This window comes from Scylla paramamosain, chromosome 6, assembly GCF_035594125.1.
Source record: "Scylla paramamosain isolate STU-SP2022 chromosome 6, ASM3559412v1, whole genome shotgun sequence".
Lineage (NCBI taxonomy): Eukaryota > Metazoa > Arthropoda > Malacostraca > Decapoda > Portunidae > Scylla > Scylla paramamosain.
In genome coordinates, this window is record NC_087156.1 from 34982492 (window position 1) to 34999496 (window position 17005).

The 17005-nt window shown below is 39.5% G+C and overlaps 1 protein-coding gene across 1 annotated transcript in view; it reads right to left on the bottom strand.

Moving 5' to 3' along the window:
* Positions 1-195: 195 nt before the first annotated feature.
* The window catches only part of LOC135101653 (metalloreductase STEAP4-like), a 25509-nt gene continuing 8699 nt past the window's right edge, over positions 196-17005 (bottom strand). Inside the window, exons 2-10 of the mRNA XM_064005943.1 lie at positions 12444-12617; positions 12041-12158; positions 11561-11766; positions 11305-11438; positions 10985-11112; positions 10044-10212; positions 9269-9474; positions 1575-1749; positions 196-388 (exon numbers count right to left, since the gene is read on the bottom strand). Coding sequence (XP_063862013.1) covers positions 327-388; positions 1575-1749; positions 9269-9474; positions 10044-10212; positions 10985-11112; positions 11305-11438; positions 11561-11766; positions 12041-12158; positions 12444-12617 — 1372 coding nt within the window. The 3' untranslated portion in view covers positions 196-326. The remainder of the gene's footprint in view (positions 389-1574; positions 1750-9268; positions 9475-10043; positions 10213-10984; positions 11113-11304; positions 11439-11560; positions 11767-12040; positions 12159-12443; positions 12618-17005) is intronic.

The following is a 17005-nucleotide window of genomic DNA, read 5'->3' on the forward strand; positions in this document are numbered from 1 at the left end:
TCACCCGCAGACCTTGACCAGAGAGGGATTACCGGGGGTCTGTAATTCCCGGATCCCTTCCCGGAATTTGAAGTATAAACAGAAACAAGTCATTCTACTCCTGACCTATTACGAGTTTTGCAGTGAACATTTAGTCCAGCACTGTCACCTTCTTGTCACCGCGTCGGCTAGTCAACACTCGGCCAAAAAGCTTCCTTCAAAGGTTCATGGCCAGCTTTATTAATTTGTACCAAATATATAGAGTATACTTATTAGTTTACATTTGTGGGGCAGAGTTGTGAGTACACGGACTTATTCTTCCCTGCAGTGGTGCGTTGTTGCTTTTGTTATGCATGAATGACACGTGGACGATCCTCCACGGGAAGAACGTGCCATAAGCCGGTGCGGTCTGTACGGAGAAGAGAGAAATTGTATAAGCCGGTGCGGTCTGTACGAAGAGAAAAATGTGTGAGACAAATTAGAGAGCCTGCTAGGAGAGAGAGTGCTGCTGAGAAGAGGAAGGTTGTGCACAGTGGCGTTAGAACAGGTGCGAGGTGTGTATTCCATCCACACAGGTGTAGCAGCGACACACAAACACACACACACACACACACACACACACACACACACACACACACACACACACACACACACACACACACATGCACATCGGTTGTACGTCACAGCAGTCTGCGGAAAGGTGGGGCAGCTGCCGTCACATTTGGTGATGTCTGATATAATAAATAGTGGAGACGTCATATATATATATATATATATATATATATATATATATATATATATATATATATATATATATATATATATATATATATATATATATATGAAACTCATTTCGTTTACCTATATCATAAAATTTAAATGAATGTTCTCTAGATTTTTTCTCATTTTATATGCTCCTCCTACTCCTTCCTCTGCTTATCCACTTCCTTCGTCATTTCATACTCCTTTTTTGCTGTTTTCCACTTTTGCCCCCCTCCCCCCTCCTCCAACTATAACTACATAGCTGCAGGTCCAATCCAAAAGATGAGCAATATGCGTGGCTGTAGAAAACAAAGCCACACCTGTTACATAGTCATGTCTGTGTTCTACTTAAGAAAAAGACCACGACGAGAAGCAAGTCTTTGTAGTATCATGAGGGTAACTCGGCAACTTTTGGAAGCTAAAAATAAAAGCTGCAAAGATAACAAGAACCACTACTACTGCTACTACTACTACTACTACTACTACTGCTGCTGCTACTGCTTCTATTTTCATTTTTTGCCACTACTTTTTCTCCCTCTTCCTTCTCCTCTTACAACAACTACTACGACGTACAATCGTAGGATTAACCCGTATAAGGTGCAGTCGTAAGAGACAAGGAACCCACACCACCCCCATGCGTACAAGAAACAGACCAGAACTATAAGCAGGTCTTGGGAGTGTTATGTAACGAACAGGCCTCCCACTAACCATGATCTTGCGCAGCGACACCAAATAAGATGGGATTGACCTTGATAACTAAATAAATCTGCCTCCTCATACACCATTTGCATTTTCTTTTTACTTTTTTCTTGCACTTTTTCTCAACTACCCACCATCTCTGCCTCTCCTGGCCATGTCGTAAGAGGTGACGTGCGGGAGCGGGTGCACAGCGGACGGCCTCTTTTCCCTGTCATAACCACGGCGTATCTTCTGCAGGGGACCGTCCAAGCAGGGCGTCACCAGCAGCAGCTTCAGCACCACAGTTGCCAAGGGGAAAATGAGGGCGTACTGTTTGGAGGACAAATAGATGAGTTAATTGGAGTATTGGCAAATTATGTAATAAACGAGTTAAGATGTGTGTGTTTATTCTTTTGTTTGTTTGTTTGTTATTATTATTATTATCATTATTATCATTATTATTATTATTATTATTATTATTATTGTTATTGTTACTGCTGTGTAACACTTCATTTACTAATCTTGCGACATAATATAAAATATTTCTTGTCTTTCTTTATCATAAATGTCCCCTCCCCCATCACTTACACACGTGTCAGTGACCTCATATTTACTCTCTCTCTCTCTCTCTCTCTCTCTCTCTACTACTAATACTACTACATTACATGCGTGTCGATGGCCTCTCACACACACATACACACACACACACACACACACACACACACACACAACATGAGAACGACGGTCGCCAAGTGATAAATCAGGACGTACTCTTGGAAGTATAAATAAATCGATAAATAAATATACGGATAAGATGTAAATATTGAAATAATATATAACCAGTCTATCTTCAAGCGTGTCTGTGCGGTTTTTCTTCTCCACATGATTATCTATTTATTTTTCAATAACAACAATAATAATAATAATAATAATAATAATAATAATAATAATAATTATTATTATTATTATTATTATTACTATTATTATTATCATTATCATCATCGTCAGCAGTAGCGGCAGCAGTCCAGCCTCTCTCCACACACATTGCCACATTTCTATGTTATGTAATGCTCTGGGGCTGTATTAACAAAGATTCTTAACTATAGAGGCTTGATTCTGCCCAGCTCTTATGCTTATAGTTGTGCTTAACTTCCATATTCGTGCTGAGTCTAGGTCTTAAATTTAAGACAGGTGTGGAGTCTGCTTAACTTTTAAGTTACGCTAAGACTAAGTTAACGAAACAAAGATGGCCGACCGTCGAACCCGAGCCCGCCACCTCAAGAATTGTCAGCCCCTTGAGGATATTCTCGATGACCTGAGCGACTCTGAATTCTTGGACACATATAGAAGAATATAGAAGAAAACAGCAGGAGTGTTATTTGTGACATATCTGGCGGGAGATGCCTCGGAGAGCCCCACAGGAAGGGATGATGCATTGACGCTGGTAATGAAAGTAATAATTACGGTGTTATTTAGCCAAGGGAAAATGGAGCTCTGCAGCAATGATGACCTTGGACCTCCTCCATGTGTCCTGTTGTTGGAGTGTCTCATTTACCTTCTTATTAATAGAGCCCCATGCAGCTTTTTTGTGCCGGTGAATGAGTGAAGCACTTCAGGCTACATCTTTCCTCATAATACTGACTGGACGAGGTAGGAAAGTCTTGCTATCGGTCCAGCTGGGCTTCCTCTATTGGACTTTTCGGCCTTAGGGGTCATCATCTCCTCCATACTAAAGAAAAAGGGCAGGAAAGGAGGCGCTGCTAAGTGGAACTGGCGGGACAACACTGCCTCAAGGACGTAAACACCTAGACAAAATACACGCGCCTTGAGCGGGATCTAATTTATTTATTAAAAACACAAATTTATGCTCTCTTATCCTTACAAAATTTATATAAAAAAAATGATATTTTTTGTTATTTATTCCAAAAAATGTAAAAAGATTGCATTATTATCTCGAAATTGAGAAATATAAAATTTTATTGTTTTGCTCTTTCACCATTTCATGCTGCGGCTAGAGTTCGTCTCAGCACAACTTTAAGACCACTTAAAAGATAAGCACAAGTCTAAGTAGAAGGCTGAGACGAACTCTTGAGAATCTTGGTTAATACGGTCCCCGATAAGTAATTTTTCAGGTGGCGAACTCGGGCTCGACGGTCTGCCATCTGTTTGATTAACTTAGTCTTAGCGTAACTCTTAAAGTTAAGCTATTTCTGAACCTGTCTTAAATTTAAGACCTGGACTCAGCACGATTTGGTCGCAAGCACAACTCTAAGCTTAAGACTTGGTCTAAGTCAAACCTCCTTAGTTAAGAATCTTTGTTAATACGGCCCTTATTGTCTTTGTCCAGCACCAATACATTATTATTATTAGTGAACAGCTATGCCATCCATAGAATGTAACTCCAGTCCAGTCATTACTATTAACTCCACCATCACTGTAACTATCACCTCTGCAACTGTAACTCCACCACTCCTACTGTAACACTACCAGCTCTACAACTGTATCTGCACCACCACTACAGTAACTCCACCACCACTACAATAATTCTACTAACATTACTGTAACTCTACTACCTCTACAGATTTAACTCCACCACCACTACAACTGTAACTATACCACCACTACTGTAACTCCACCACTCTTACTGTAACCACTACCTCTACAACTAACTATTACCTCTACAACTGTAACTACTACCTCTACAACTAACTCCACCTCCATCATTACTGTATCTCCACCACTACCACAACTTTAAGTCTACCACTACCAATGTGATAAGTTGCAGTGTCTCCATCATTACCATCATATTTGTAGTACATCCAATCATTATACTTTTTCTAATTAGTGATGGTGCATTCAGAATCTACCTGGCATTTAAACCATACTCCTTTCTGGCTACACTCAACTACATCACTAGAAGAGGAAAATGAGAAATTAAATAATGCAGGGAGAAAATGCAAGGACAGGAACAAATAAACATTATTCAATCTGTTCAGCCCATCACATTGTGAGAATTCTTGTGAAACGATAGACATCAGTTATATACAGATAAATTCAGATTGTATTGTAAATGTATATGATCAATTTTGATACACAAAACATATCATCATAGCTCCAAAGTTGTTAATTTTCTTTGTGTACAGTAGAAAGAAAAATAATAATACTCTGATTCCACAGCATTCAGCACATCTCTCAATACATTTACTTTGAAACACATAATTTAATTTCTACCTTGAAAATAACTTATGTACACTGTACACTTACTCAGCATGTCTTGTTACTGTGTCCTTCACTGCTACTCTTTGAAGAATTTCAAATACCATTTGGAAATTTTCCTGAGTAATGGAAAGTGATATAGCAAAGAGTGTGGAGTGCAAAATGGGTGACTGGAAGAAGTGAAAAAAAAAAAAAAAAAAAAAAATAGATGAGAATTATGGGAGTGAGATGTATAAACCAAATAAAGGACCATACTGAAATGAGTTGCAGAAGAAATCAGATGGGACTTCTGAAGAGCAGGAAATGAAGGATGATACTAGAAAAGGAGCATAAGTATGTTTTGACATAAAAGAGGATTGAGGAAGATCACATGGACAAACTGATATTGAAAAATTGGCTTTATATAAAAATGATCAAATAAGGAGAAGTACCATGCAGTGGTATTTGGTACACTGAACTACTGGCATTAACCTAGCAAAGCTGGGTTATGCTGCTAAAAACACTCTTCCCCTCTTACCATTGATGGTGTAGGGTGAGTGTCAAAAAATAGGTTCCCCGGATCAGCTCCCTGCTGGTGTGACCAGGGGCTCTTAACTGTGTCAGAGCAGTTGTGGTCAGAAGTCAAGTAACATAATGCATTCTCTCACTGTTTTTCTTCAATCACAAGTGTTTATATCTGCTAAAAACCTATAATTTGTCAAGTCCTGTGAGATCTTAACAGATCAAAGGATTTAAGATTGCTGAAAACACAAACATGGTGGAAATGAGTCCAGAAAGTTACTTGACTTCTGACAATGCCTGTCTGTGGCACTGCAGTTGTCAAGCTGCCACATCCATCCAAAGCTGATAGACCCAAATCTGAGAATACTGGTGTAGTGCCCTGTGTAGCTGTTCTATCCATGAGTGTAATGCTGGAGCACCTCCCAGTAACAAGGTGTGTCTACATGGGTGGGCTGATTGGGCAAAGTGTCATACACCAGCTGTCACAAGCCTAGTTTAGGCTTGTGGGCAAGAGGCCTTAGTCTCCTCCTTGAGTGCTGTATGGTGAGACCTGGGATCTGTCTCTTCCCCTTTTCCTCCATATACTATTGTGATCAATGACTAATAGTAAGACCAAACTTGTAAAATGAAAATAATCTCTCAGAATAAGTAGTAGCTAGAATGTTTATGTATGTGAAAGGGAAAGTAACTGAAACATAAAGTGGGAGGAAAGTAGATATGTACTGTCTGAAGAATGTGAACATATAAATTGTTCTGGGTTGGCAATGGTATGAGTCAAGTTGGTGTGTTGGTGGGTGAAAGATGGATAAATGTGTCTGGGAGGTAAATGAGTTTGTGTTAGTGACCATGATTTAAAGCATGAGGTCTAGATGACATACTCCATAACCTGCCTTACATGAGTAGTCATGTATGACTGATCTTAAAAGAGTGTTCAGAAGATTGCACAAGAGCACAACTGTAATTTTGGATGGTGGCATTTATGGACACATGAGATGCAGCAGTCTGGTGTGTAAGGACACACATGGAAATGGTTGTCTCCAGAATTTAGAATGGGTCATCTAATGATCCTGCAGTCATGTGGCAATAGCAGGCATATTAGTTACTTCTTGGTCAAAAGGTCAGACCAAGCTTTGATAAAAGGTGTGAATATAATTCCTGGTTAAGAATGAAATAGCAACACAAATTACTTGCTTGTATGTTTTAAGTAGTGAGGAACAGAAGACACGGAAGTTGATGAATGAGGTAGTCTGGAATTCATTTCTCATGAATTTGTTATATTTGTACCAAATATAACAAACACCAGGGAGTAGATTGAAGTGTGGAGGAACAATGCAATGTTCTAAATTAAAATCTGTGTCATAGGCTCAGAATGTGGTCCAGCAAGACATTTAAAGACTAAATATAGAGTGAGAAAAGATCATAAGTTTTAAAAGTCAATAAATAAAAAAAAAATGTTGAACAGGTCATGTGGACAAGATAAAAATGAGTTTCCTATAACTGCCAGACAGATAGAAAATTATATGACTGAAATGTTACAAGTATAAGGTGGAACTCACAAGGAAGGTGCAGTTAGTGTCACTATTAACTTTTTACATTATCTTTTAGCCTGATGAAATGGAATCTGGTACCAAGATAACACTGCATTAAACCAGCTATCCATCAGCAATCCTTTAATAAAAGAGGCAGAAAAAAAAGAGACTAAGAATGATAAAAAGATCAAGGATGGATAGTCAACTAAGGTTGCATGTTTCAGCACAAATGGACTGAGAGATGTAAGGGAAAAATAGTTATTGAATGTTTTCTGAGAAAAGTAAATGCTTTAGGAAAAATGTGAGCAATGAAGGAAATGAGGTAAAAGTTGAGGATGAAGGAAGGTTAAGAAATAAGCTATGAAAGGAAGATGGATGGAATAACATGAAAATTTGATGAGAGTAAAAAGTGAAGGTGAAGCAACTGAGACGTGTGTGTGTATTTACCTAATTGTATTGTACAGGGCATGAGCCAAAGCTCATTTTATCCTGTCTCCATAACCATATTTATCCAGTTTCTCTTTAAACATGTGTACACTGTTTGCCACAACCACCTCTTCCTTCAAATCATTCCAGATTTCATCACTTCTATAAAGGAAGCTGCATTTTTTGATGTCGCTTGAATATCCACTCTTCTTTATTTTCTTCCCATGCCCCCTCGTCTGTCTCTCACCCTCCTTCATCTGTGAAATCAAGGCATTTCTGTCTATTCTTTCTATATTGTTTACTAATTTGTTCATTGTTATCAGATCTCCTCTTTCTCTCCTCTCTTGTAGTGTTGGTAAACCAACCTTTTCATTTATTTTTCATAGCTTAAGTCTTTCAGTTCTGGTACCATCTTTGTTGCTATCATCTATATTCTTTCCAGTTTCCGTATATCTTTTTTTCTCTATCCTCTATATTCTTTCCAGTTTCCATATATCTTTTTTTTCTATGTGGAGCCCAAACTACTGCTGCATATTCAAATTTAGGATATAACATGCTTGTTATAATTTTCATCATTTCTTTATCTGAATAGTTAAACACTAGCTTAATGTTTATTAAAAAGCTGTATGCAGAGCCAAATATCCCATTTATGTGTCTTTCAGGTGATAATGTGTCCTGAATCATTACTCCCAAATCTTTTCTTCATTACTTTTCATTATTATTTCTCCCCCCATTTTGTACTTCCATGAAGGTTTCTTTTTACTTTTTCCTATTTCTAACACGTTTGTGTGTGGTGCATGTGCATGTGTGTGTGTGTGTGTGCGTGTGCGTGTGTGTATTTACCTAGTTGTGGTTTACGGGAGGGGAGTAGTCTCATAGTATCCCATCTCTATATCTATCCAGTTTGGTCGTAAAACCATGGACAGTTTTGGTATTCACATCTTCACTGAATTCATTCCATTTGTTAATATTTCTATGAAGGAAACTATACTTCTTGATGTCTCTTCTAAAGTTAACTTTCTTCAACTTTTTACTGTGTCCCCTTGTACTTTGTGTGTCTAAATTTATAAAATATTCTTTGTCCACATTTTCGATACCATTTATCATTCTATAGATGTTTATTAAATCTCCTCTTTCTCTCCTATTTTCAAGGATAGGAATTTCCAACATTCTTAATCCCCCTTCATAGGTTGACTCACTCAACTCCAGAACCATCTTAGTGACTGCTCTGTGTGTGTGTGTGTGTGTGTGTGTGTGTGTGTGTGTGTGTGTGTGTGTGTGTGTGTGTGTGTGAATGACAGACAGATGGTGTTGGATGACTACATGGACAAGAAAAGAAACAAAAGCAAGTATTGAAAATTACTAGAAATCAAAGAAAAGAATGGCATTAGGTGTAGATTGCCTTACAACTGAGACATTAAGTATAAAAGACACATTGTGATGAAATGGATATTGAAGATTTGCTGTTAAGCATGTGAAGACTTGAAAAAAAAGCAGTTATATCAGTCTACAAGAGGAAGAACAGCAAAAACTAATGTGTGGCAGATGCAGATGAAACATGTAATTGGAAAGAGTTGTATTTTATCTTTATTGATCTAGAGAAGCAGCTGATGATGGTATATAGAAAATTAGGTTAAATTAGCTGTGAGTAAGATAATGAGTGAGGAATCCTTGGATACAGGCAGAAGATGAAGAAGGTTGTGATGATAATAACGGTGGGCGTTTTATTTATCTATTTATTTATTTATTTATTATTATTTTTTTTTATTATTAATTTTCGTTCCCGAGCGATGCCATATTAAATGTGATGAAATGAGAAAGCTGGTATAAAACTAAGTAAAATATTCAGTGTTTTATAACTGAAATAACAACGAACGCTTTCTGCCAAAAAAAAAAAAGTGGGAGCCCCACCTTAACGGGTATGGGCTACGTGACTTCCTCATCCTCAACACTTCTGCTGGCTACCGTGAAATTGCATAGATGGAGATATCCTTCTCCATCTCCTTCTATCTGTGTTGGTCATTACAGATTAAACATAGAACAGGGAAAAATCACTCTGAGAAACTTACAAATAAAATTATGATCTAGATGACAACTCATATTGAGAGGTCGGGTAATCGGTGTTACGAGAACTCTCCAAATTTGAGGGGAGTGTGGCCGCTCCAAGTGTTGCTTACCTGTGCACCAGAAGGGAGAGAACACACAGCGTAGTCGTCAGCGGAGAAGCCCCAGCCCAGCAGACCGTCGTGCATCACGGCCGTAAGCAGTGCTACCCATCCTAGCTTGCTCTGCACGAAGTTAAACTCCCGCCAGGTGAGAGTGGCTCCGACTGAGGGCAGGGACGAGACTCCGACGAGGAAGGTAATGAACATCGACAAGGTCCCTGTTCCGTGAATGGAATAAAAATATTAGTTTGTCTTTCTTTTCTGAGACCCATGTCTGTATCTTTACTTCCTGTCTATATAGGGTTCATATGTAAAAGAAGTAGGAAATGTATTTATCAAGTAAAATTTTAGGTTCCTTAACATTTCTCAGGCGTTACATATGGTAATTTTTACGTGTCTACCCTTCTAACAAATGAGTTTTCTTTGAATCCATTTTCTTTCAAGTATTCTCAGGAGATTCTATGACACATACACACACACACACACACACACACACACACACACACACACACACGGTCATTGTTTGCTGACAAATTATATTAGGGAGCAATAAACAGGGAAATATAGTCTGGGTATCGACGTCAGTTTCGACTTATCAAGAATGTCGGGTTTTAATTGTTGATAGGCTACTTATGTCACTCCAGTTTACACTTGATAATGCATGATATAACCTTTTCGAGAATTAAACATTAATGAAACCATATCTTGCATAACACATTAACATAAACTAGTGCACCACCAACGAGAATCAAGACAGTACTGAATAAGGAAGCCCCGTGTTACATGCCAAAGGTGAGGAACAGTTCTCCCCGCAGGCTCATTCTGTTGCTGTAGATGGGAATCTCCTGAGTGACCAGGGTGGTGCTGTTCACCCGCACGTCCACCGATGCAATGAAGGGCGGCTCCCACACCAGAGGGTCGTAAGTTCCCGACCACACGGCCACGCCCAAGCACATCTGCCGGACCACGCACAGTTTATAGATGATGTGTTCTCTGTAAAGGGCACTACTGAACACGACTCTTCTACCCGATGAACAAGTAGTGGGTGACTCAAGAATCATGCTTATGGCGATAACGTGTGATGGTTTACGTCTCCTGTTTGACAACGGATTCTGATCGTCATGCAGCAGAGGAAGTTTAGTCTACGCACAGTAAATATAGTGTACCACGGGGTTATGGCTGGGATAGACAGGGTGAAACGTCATCGTGAGAAACTGCTCAGATATATATTTTCCTAAAGATGATTTTAATCTCGAGTGATGGAATGTCGAAATGGGAACCAAATGAAAATTCATGCACAGAACGAGGTGGGATTTCACTAGAATCAAGGTATGTGTAGACTGTAGACAATAATAAAAGTAACATGAACAGTCTCCTCACTTATTAAGAATTTATCACATTTTTTTAGTAATACCACATATTTTTAGTAATATCACATTTTTAGTAATAATAATGTCATTTAGTCCGAGTTGCGGTTAAGAGATGAAGTTGTCCCCAATTAGCAAGGTCACTAAGTCCAGTGAATTTTATGTCTTTAAATCGAATACAAATTAACAAACAGAATAATTAATTGCTTTCTATTTAGAGCTTTGAAAAGACCAAGAACTGATGTGATAGGTGAAGGCAGTTGCTAGATACTGCCTTTTTTTGTGTGAAACATTTTGTATATGGCATTACTACTTTCAGTATTTATGATGGCAGGTGTTCAGTATGTCATTTAGTATTTACATGTATAGCAGCCATCCACATCATGAGGAGCCCCATCTGCTTCCTCATCTTGAGCCACGTGTCAAGCCACGAGGGGAACCGCCTGTATTTGGTGCCCCAGGCCAGCTGCAGGTAAGCCGCTATCACACCTGGGAGAGAGAGACACGGCAGGTCTACTTCAGGCGATCCGCATTTATTTGTCTGGTTGTACGAATATCTATACTCGTATGTATGTATGTATGTGTGTTAAAATGTATAGTCAAAATCTCTCTCTCTCTCTCTCTCTCTCTCTCTCTCTCTCTCTCTCTCTCTCTCTCTCTCTCTCTCTCTCTCTCTCTCACCTGGAAGATAACAAAGTGTGAGGGACCAGAGGGAAGTGATGGCGATGGCTCGGTTCAGGTTGAGGAGCGCCAAATTCTTTAGTGTTTTCTGCCTCCAAGACTCCCCAGACTGGATGCTGCCACACACCTGGTATCTGTACGTAGAAGCAGGGAGAAGTCGCTGGAGAGATGCGTGAAAGTGCAAGTGTTACGCGATTTAATTCGGAGCAATGAATAAATGAGTCAGCATGCCAGATGACCAACCAAAGAGACTCACTTGAAGAGTAACAAAAGGTAGTGGAAAACAAATAGGCTGCCAACAACCATCAACGGCTTCCTCCACGATGGCATCAGCTGTAACGGAATGGCCTCGATGTCTCGGGCAAATTTGAGCGGCCCTTTGTCGATTGGGGAGTAGCCCATCTGCTTCACGAGTTCCAGGACGCGGCGTCTTGCCTCGGGCGAATCCGACGCTACGGGCACCTGCGACAGGGAAGAGTGATGGACGAACGGTGTTTGGGAGCAATTAGAAATCAAGGAAGATGTGGCAATTGTACATAAAATATGAATGTCAAAAATACGTCAGGTGGGAGACAGTTAAGATCCATTTCATTCTTTCTTTGTACTACTTAGGAATAGTGCAAACATAATTCTCCTTCTTGTTGTTATTACTTTATGTAGGGAAAATCTATGCACAAAACATGTAAACAGCGCTAGAGATGATATCAGAAATCAAGCCTTGAGTAAGAAAGCTAACCTGTTTAGCCTGCTGCTGCACGTTGTTCTCGAGAGCATAGGCTGATAGCACGTTGAAACTCTTGACTACTTGTGCTTGCGGGATCAGCTGCTGCAGCATCTCGGCGTTACTTGGCTGACTGGAGGCGACACAACGAGACTTAGAGAGTTCACGGGATGCATGGTCTCCCTCATACACAGCTGTGCCTCACACTTTGTTGTCTGTACTCTGTATGGCTGTCAAGACAAGCACGTACACGCATACTCGTTCACCCAAGACTAGAAACATACACCCATATAAATACTCGTACATACTACATACAAAAAATATATCCGATCAAACATACAAGCAGGCACAATGGATATATGAAAAAAATATATATAAAATGCGCGCACACACACACACACACACACACACAACATACTGAGGGGACGGTGGGGCGGTAAAGTTGGCCACGTCAATGACCACTTTGTGCTTGAGCAGGCCAAGGGGCAGGCGGCGGTAATGGTCGGCGCCAACAGCCACCACTACCATCTCTGCCTTCGCTGCCTCCTCCTGCGTGACGAGGCGACATCCTGGTTTGGCACGTACCAGCTCCCTGTATGGTGGCCACACACACGCAGTTATTTATTTATTTATATATATATATATATATATATATATATATATATATATATATATATATATATATATATATATATATATATATATATATATATATATATATATATATACGAGTATATATATATATATATATATATATATATATATATATATATATATATATATATATATATATATATATATATATATATATATATATATATATATATATATATATATATATATCACCTAATTCCTCTGACTACAAAAAATTCTTTGACTACTTAATTAAGTGGAGCACATTCTGACTCTCTTCCCTTTTGCAGAGATTTCCATTCTTGGAGACTTCAATGTTCACTACCAGCTTTGGCTTTCCTCTCCCTTCACTGACCATCCTGGTGAACTAGCCTTCAACTTTGCTATCCTCCACGACCTAGAGCAATTGGTGCAACACCCTACTCGTATTCCTGACCGCCTTGGAGATACGTCCAACATTCTTGACCTTTTCTTGATCTCTAATCCTGCTTATATTGTCACCCTCTCTTCTCCGTTAGGCTCCTCCGATCACAGTCTCATATCTGTATCTTGTCCTATCGCTCCAGTTCCTCCTCAGGATTCCCCTAAGTGAAGGTGCCTCCGGTGTTATGCCTCTGCTAGTTGGGGGGACCTGAGGAGGTATTTTGCTGATTTTCCTTGGAATGATTACTGCTTCCCGTCTTTGTGTGCCTAGCGCATAACAAAGGTGACAGTGTCTGGCATGGAGGCGTACGTAGCGCACCTGTGCGTGAGCTGCAAGGAACACTGACTCCTGCCACCGCTGCTCACCTCATCCTATAATTTCAGAGTGAAGACATGGCGGGTTCCTGTGCTTGCTCCGCCCTCTTCTGTAATTTCATTTTGTACATACTTAATGGGTTTCAACGTGTGTTTTTTAATCGGTCTTGAACACGTTCCGTGTTATTTTCTCTATGAGCAATATAATCGTCGTGGAAACTCAGCGCAGATACTTATTGACAGGTAATGTAAACACAGAAGTAGTGGTGTGGTACGGTCTCGGTCTTTTTGAATTCTATGAATGAAGCCGAGAAGACAATCTTAAGGAGCCTGTCATCGCAAGGCTCGCATGCCTGTAGTGTCTACTTACTTCTACCGGTATTGACTTGCGCCATGGGTGATCCTTTGTGCTGCTGTGAGACCCAGCGCCTCCCGCACCGCGCGCCGCGCCATCGACCAGCCTGTGTTTCCCGCAGGCCGCCGCCCTCGGACTCAGTCACGACCACAGCAGTAGAGGGGCGTCGCCAGCATCATCCATTGCCACCCATCACTACCATTACTGACTCACTGATTTATTTTCCTGTAATATGCCAATAAACACCCTGCTTCTGTTTGCAGTGGTCTCTGCATACAGTGCCATAACAGTGATATAACAGAGTATTATATAACCAAGGAAGATCCATGGCTTCACATAAACTGTCGTGAGTCATGTCCACGTTCATTTCTGACACCGAAACCAATGAGCGGCCTGCCTCAGTCTGATCCGCCTCTACCGAGGGCCTCCTCGAATTACTTAGAATATTTATGCACAGTACACAGTGCGATGGATCAATATAACCTGTTCTGTCCCTTCTTCTGAGAGTCATGCCGGTCGACGACAGAAAGCTTACAACGAAGCTACCGCTACCAGTGAACTTTTATTATATATATATATATATATATATATATATATATATATATATATATATATATATATATATATATATATATATATATATATATATATATATATATATATACATATATATATATATATATATATATATATATATATAATAAAAGTTCATTGAGAGAGAGAGAGAGAGAGAGAGAGAGAGAGAGAGAGAGAGAGAGAGAGAGAGAGAGAGAGAGAGAGAGAGAGAGAGAGAGAGAGAGAGAGAGAGAGAGAGAAGCATTATACTTATAGAAAGGAATTTGATCAAGCTGTAAAATGTCGTGATGGTTCTGAGTGAATTATTAGAAAGATGTGTGAGTGATCGTCAAGAGTTTCACTCTCATCGCCTCCCTTCCCCCACCTCACACTCGTGTCCCTTATTACACACACACACACACACACACACACACACACACACACACACACCTTATAAATTGTTTCAACTATCGATGTCTTCGTCATACTTTAACAAGGACTCATTCCTCAAAAGGACTTTTGAGAGTCTCATCAAGATTGTTGATATTACATCGATCTCAAAACATACGTGATTCATCTTCAAGAGAGAAAACAATAAGAGCCTCGACACCTTTAAAGATAAAGGTACGAACACTCAAAAGTGTGCACGCTACAATTGTTTCTGATTAGTGGCTCTGCTCATATCTCCTCTAATCATAGATATTTTTCGTCCTACCACTGTAATTACGAATTACTCAGCGTACACTACAGTTATCCTTAGCACATCTATTGCCCGGCACTACATGACACCCTACCCTGGGTGACGCCTACACATCTCATTAATTTCTTGATTGTTTGACACATATTAATTAATTACTTGAAGTGAAAGAGTTCCTAGAGCTCTCACAACCAGAAGACACCAGGCGTCTTAACTAAATGAAGGGTGGTCATGGCCCAATGAAACATGCGTCAAGTGAACAAGGACAACGTTGTTGTTGTAAAACTGGAGAGTGAAAAAACAATCAGAATTAATTACCTGACGTAATCATTCTTGCGATTAAAAGAACCTAAATGTATAACAATCCAGTCTTATGTCTCTGGACTGAGCATTTGCTGCACTGCCTGGTGGGGCGCCCCGTGCAGTGCGAGAGCTGGTGACCTTGTGTGCGCCACCGCGCTGCACCTTTCATGAGGGACACGCTTCCAAGAGGTGACTTGCTACTGTTTACTACATGGCCTTAATTATGTAGAACTCTCTTGATAATTTGACATTGAAATACATGCATGTTCTTAATCTTTAACATTCAGGACGGAAAACCATACTTCCAGCCATTAATAATTAAGTGATAACCGTTACTTTAATCTGTGTACAGCAACTGAAAATACAAAAGGTGATAATTGATGAAAAAAAAGTCAAGGTTATGGGACGATCTTAATGGAAAGTATTATTATTGTTATTATTATTATTATTATTATTATTAGTAGTAGTAGTAGTAGTAGTAGTAGTAGTAGTAGTAGTAGTAGTAGTAGGAGTAGTAGTAGGTAGTGGTGACGGTGGTTGTGGCGGAGGTAGTGGTTTTCATTTTTGTGAGGGATGATGATATGTGGAGGAGGAGGAGGAGGAGGAGGAGGAGGAGTGACAATACAATGAAAACGAAAAGAAAAAAAAATGTCGTTATGGTGATATTATTGGACTATCTCCTGTAATAGAAAGAGAGAGAGAGAGAGAGAGAGAGAGAGAGAGAGAGAGAGAGAGAGAGAGAGAGAGAGAGAGAGAGAGAGAGAGAGAGAGAGAGAGAGAGACCACTGGAGGTAAAATGTGGTGGGCATATGTTTCAGGCTTGAGTTCAGGAGGTACGAGTACATGTTATGATAAACGATTTTGTCATTCTTTATTGCTTAAAGAGTTAGGATAGAGGGACTGAAACGATTATGACTGAGGGACTTCTTTCATGCTACTTATACGACTGTTGCTATCGTCGTCGTCGTCATCGTCTACTACTACTACTACTACTACTACTACATAATTGTAGTAGTAGTAGAAGTAGTAGTAGAAGTAGTAGTAGTAGTAGTAGTAGTAGTAGTAGTAGTAGCAGTAGTAGTAGTTGTTGTTGCTACTCCTGCTATTGCTATTACGTCGAGTACTACCAGTATTAGTACTAATGGTGCTGCTGCTCTTGCTATTACTACTACTACTACTACTACAACTACTACTGATGTTTTTCTTCCTCTTGCTGCTGCTACTGCTACTACTACTACTACTACTACTACTACTAATAATAATAATAATAATAATAATAACAATAATAATGATAATGATAATAGTAATAATAATAATAATAATAATAATAATAATAATGCTAGCAATAATTGCGTTGATAATGATGATAACGATTATTATGGTGATGATGATGATGATGGTGAATAGTACGCTTTCCTCCACAACTTCAGTGGCTCCGTCCCCAGCTGTGAACAACCAATTTGCGTGTTTAGAAATTCTGCCAAAGAACGATTTTTTTGATGAAAATATTTGTGTGTGTTGTAAACATCAATACTTGTCCGCCTTGAAAGTTTTGTTCTTTTGTTTGAAATTTCAATAATACCTGAATAAGATTTCGGACACAGGATCCCAGGGTCTTAAGGTCACAGGGTCACGTGAGGGCTGGTTTTCATTTACCATTGTGTGTTATATTCATTAGTTTATAATAATTGGCTAAGGT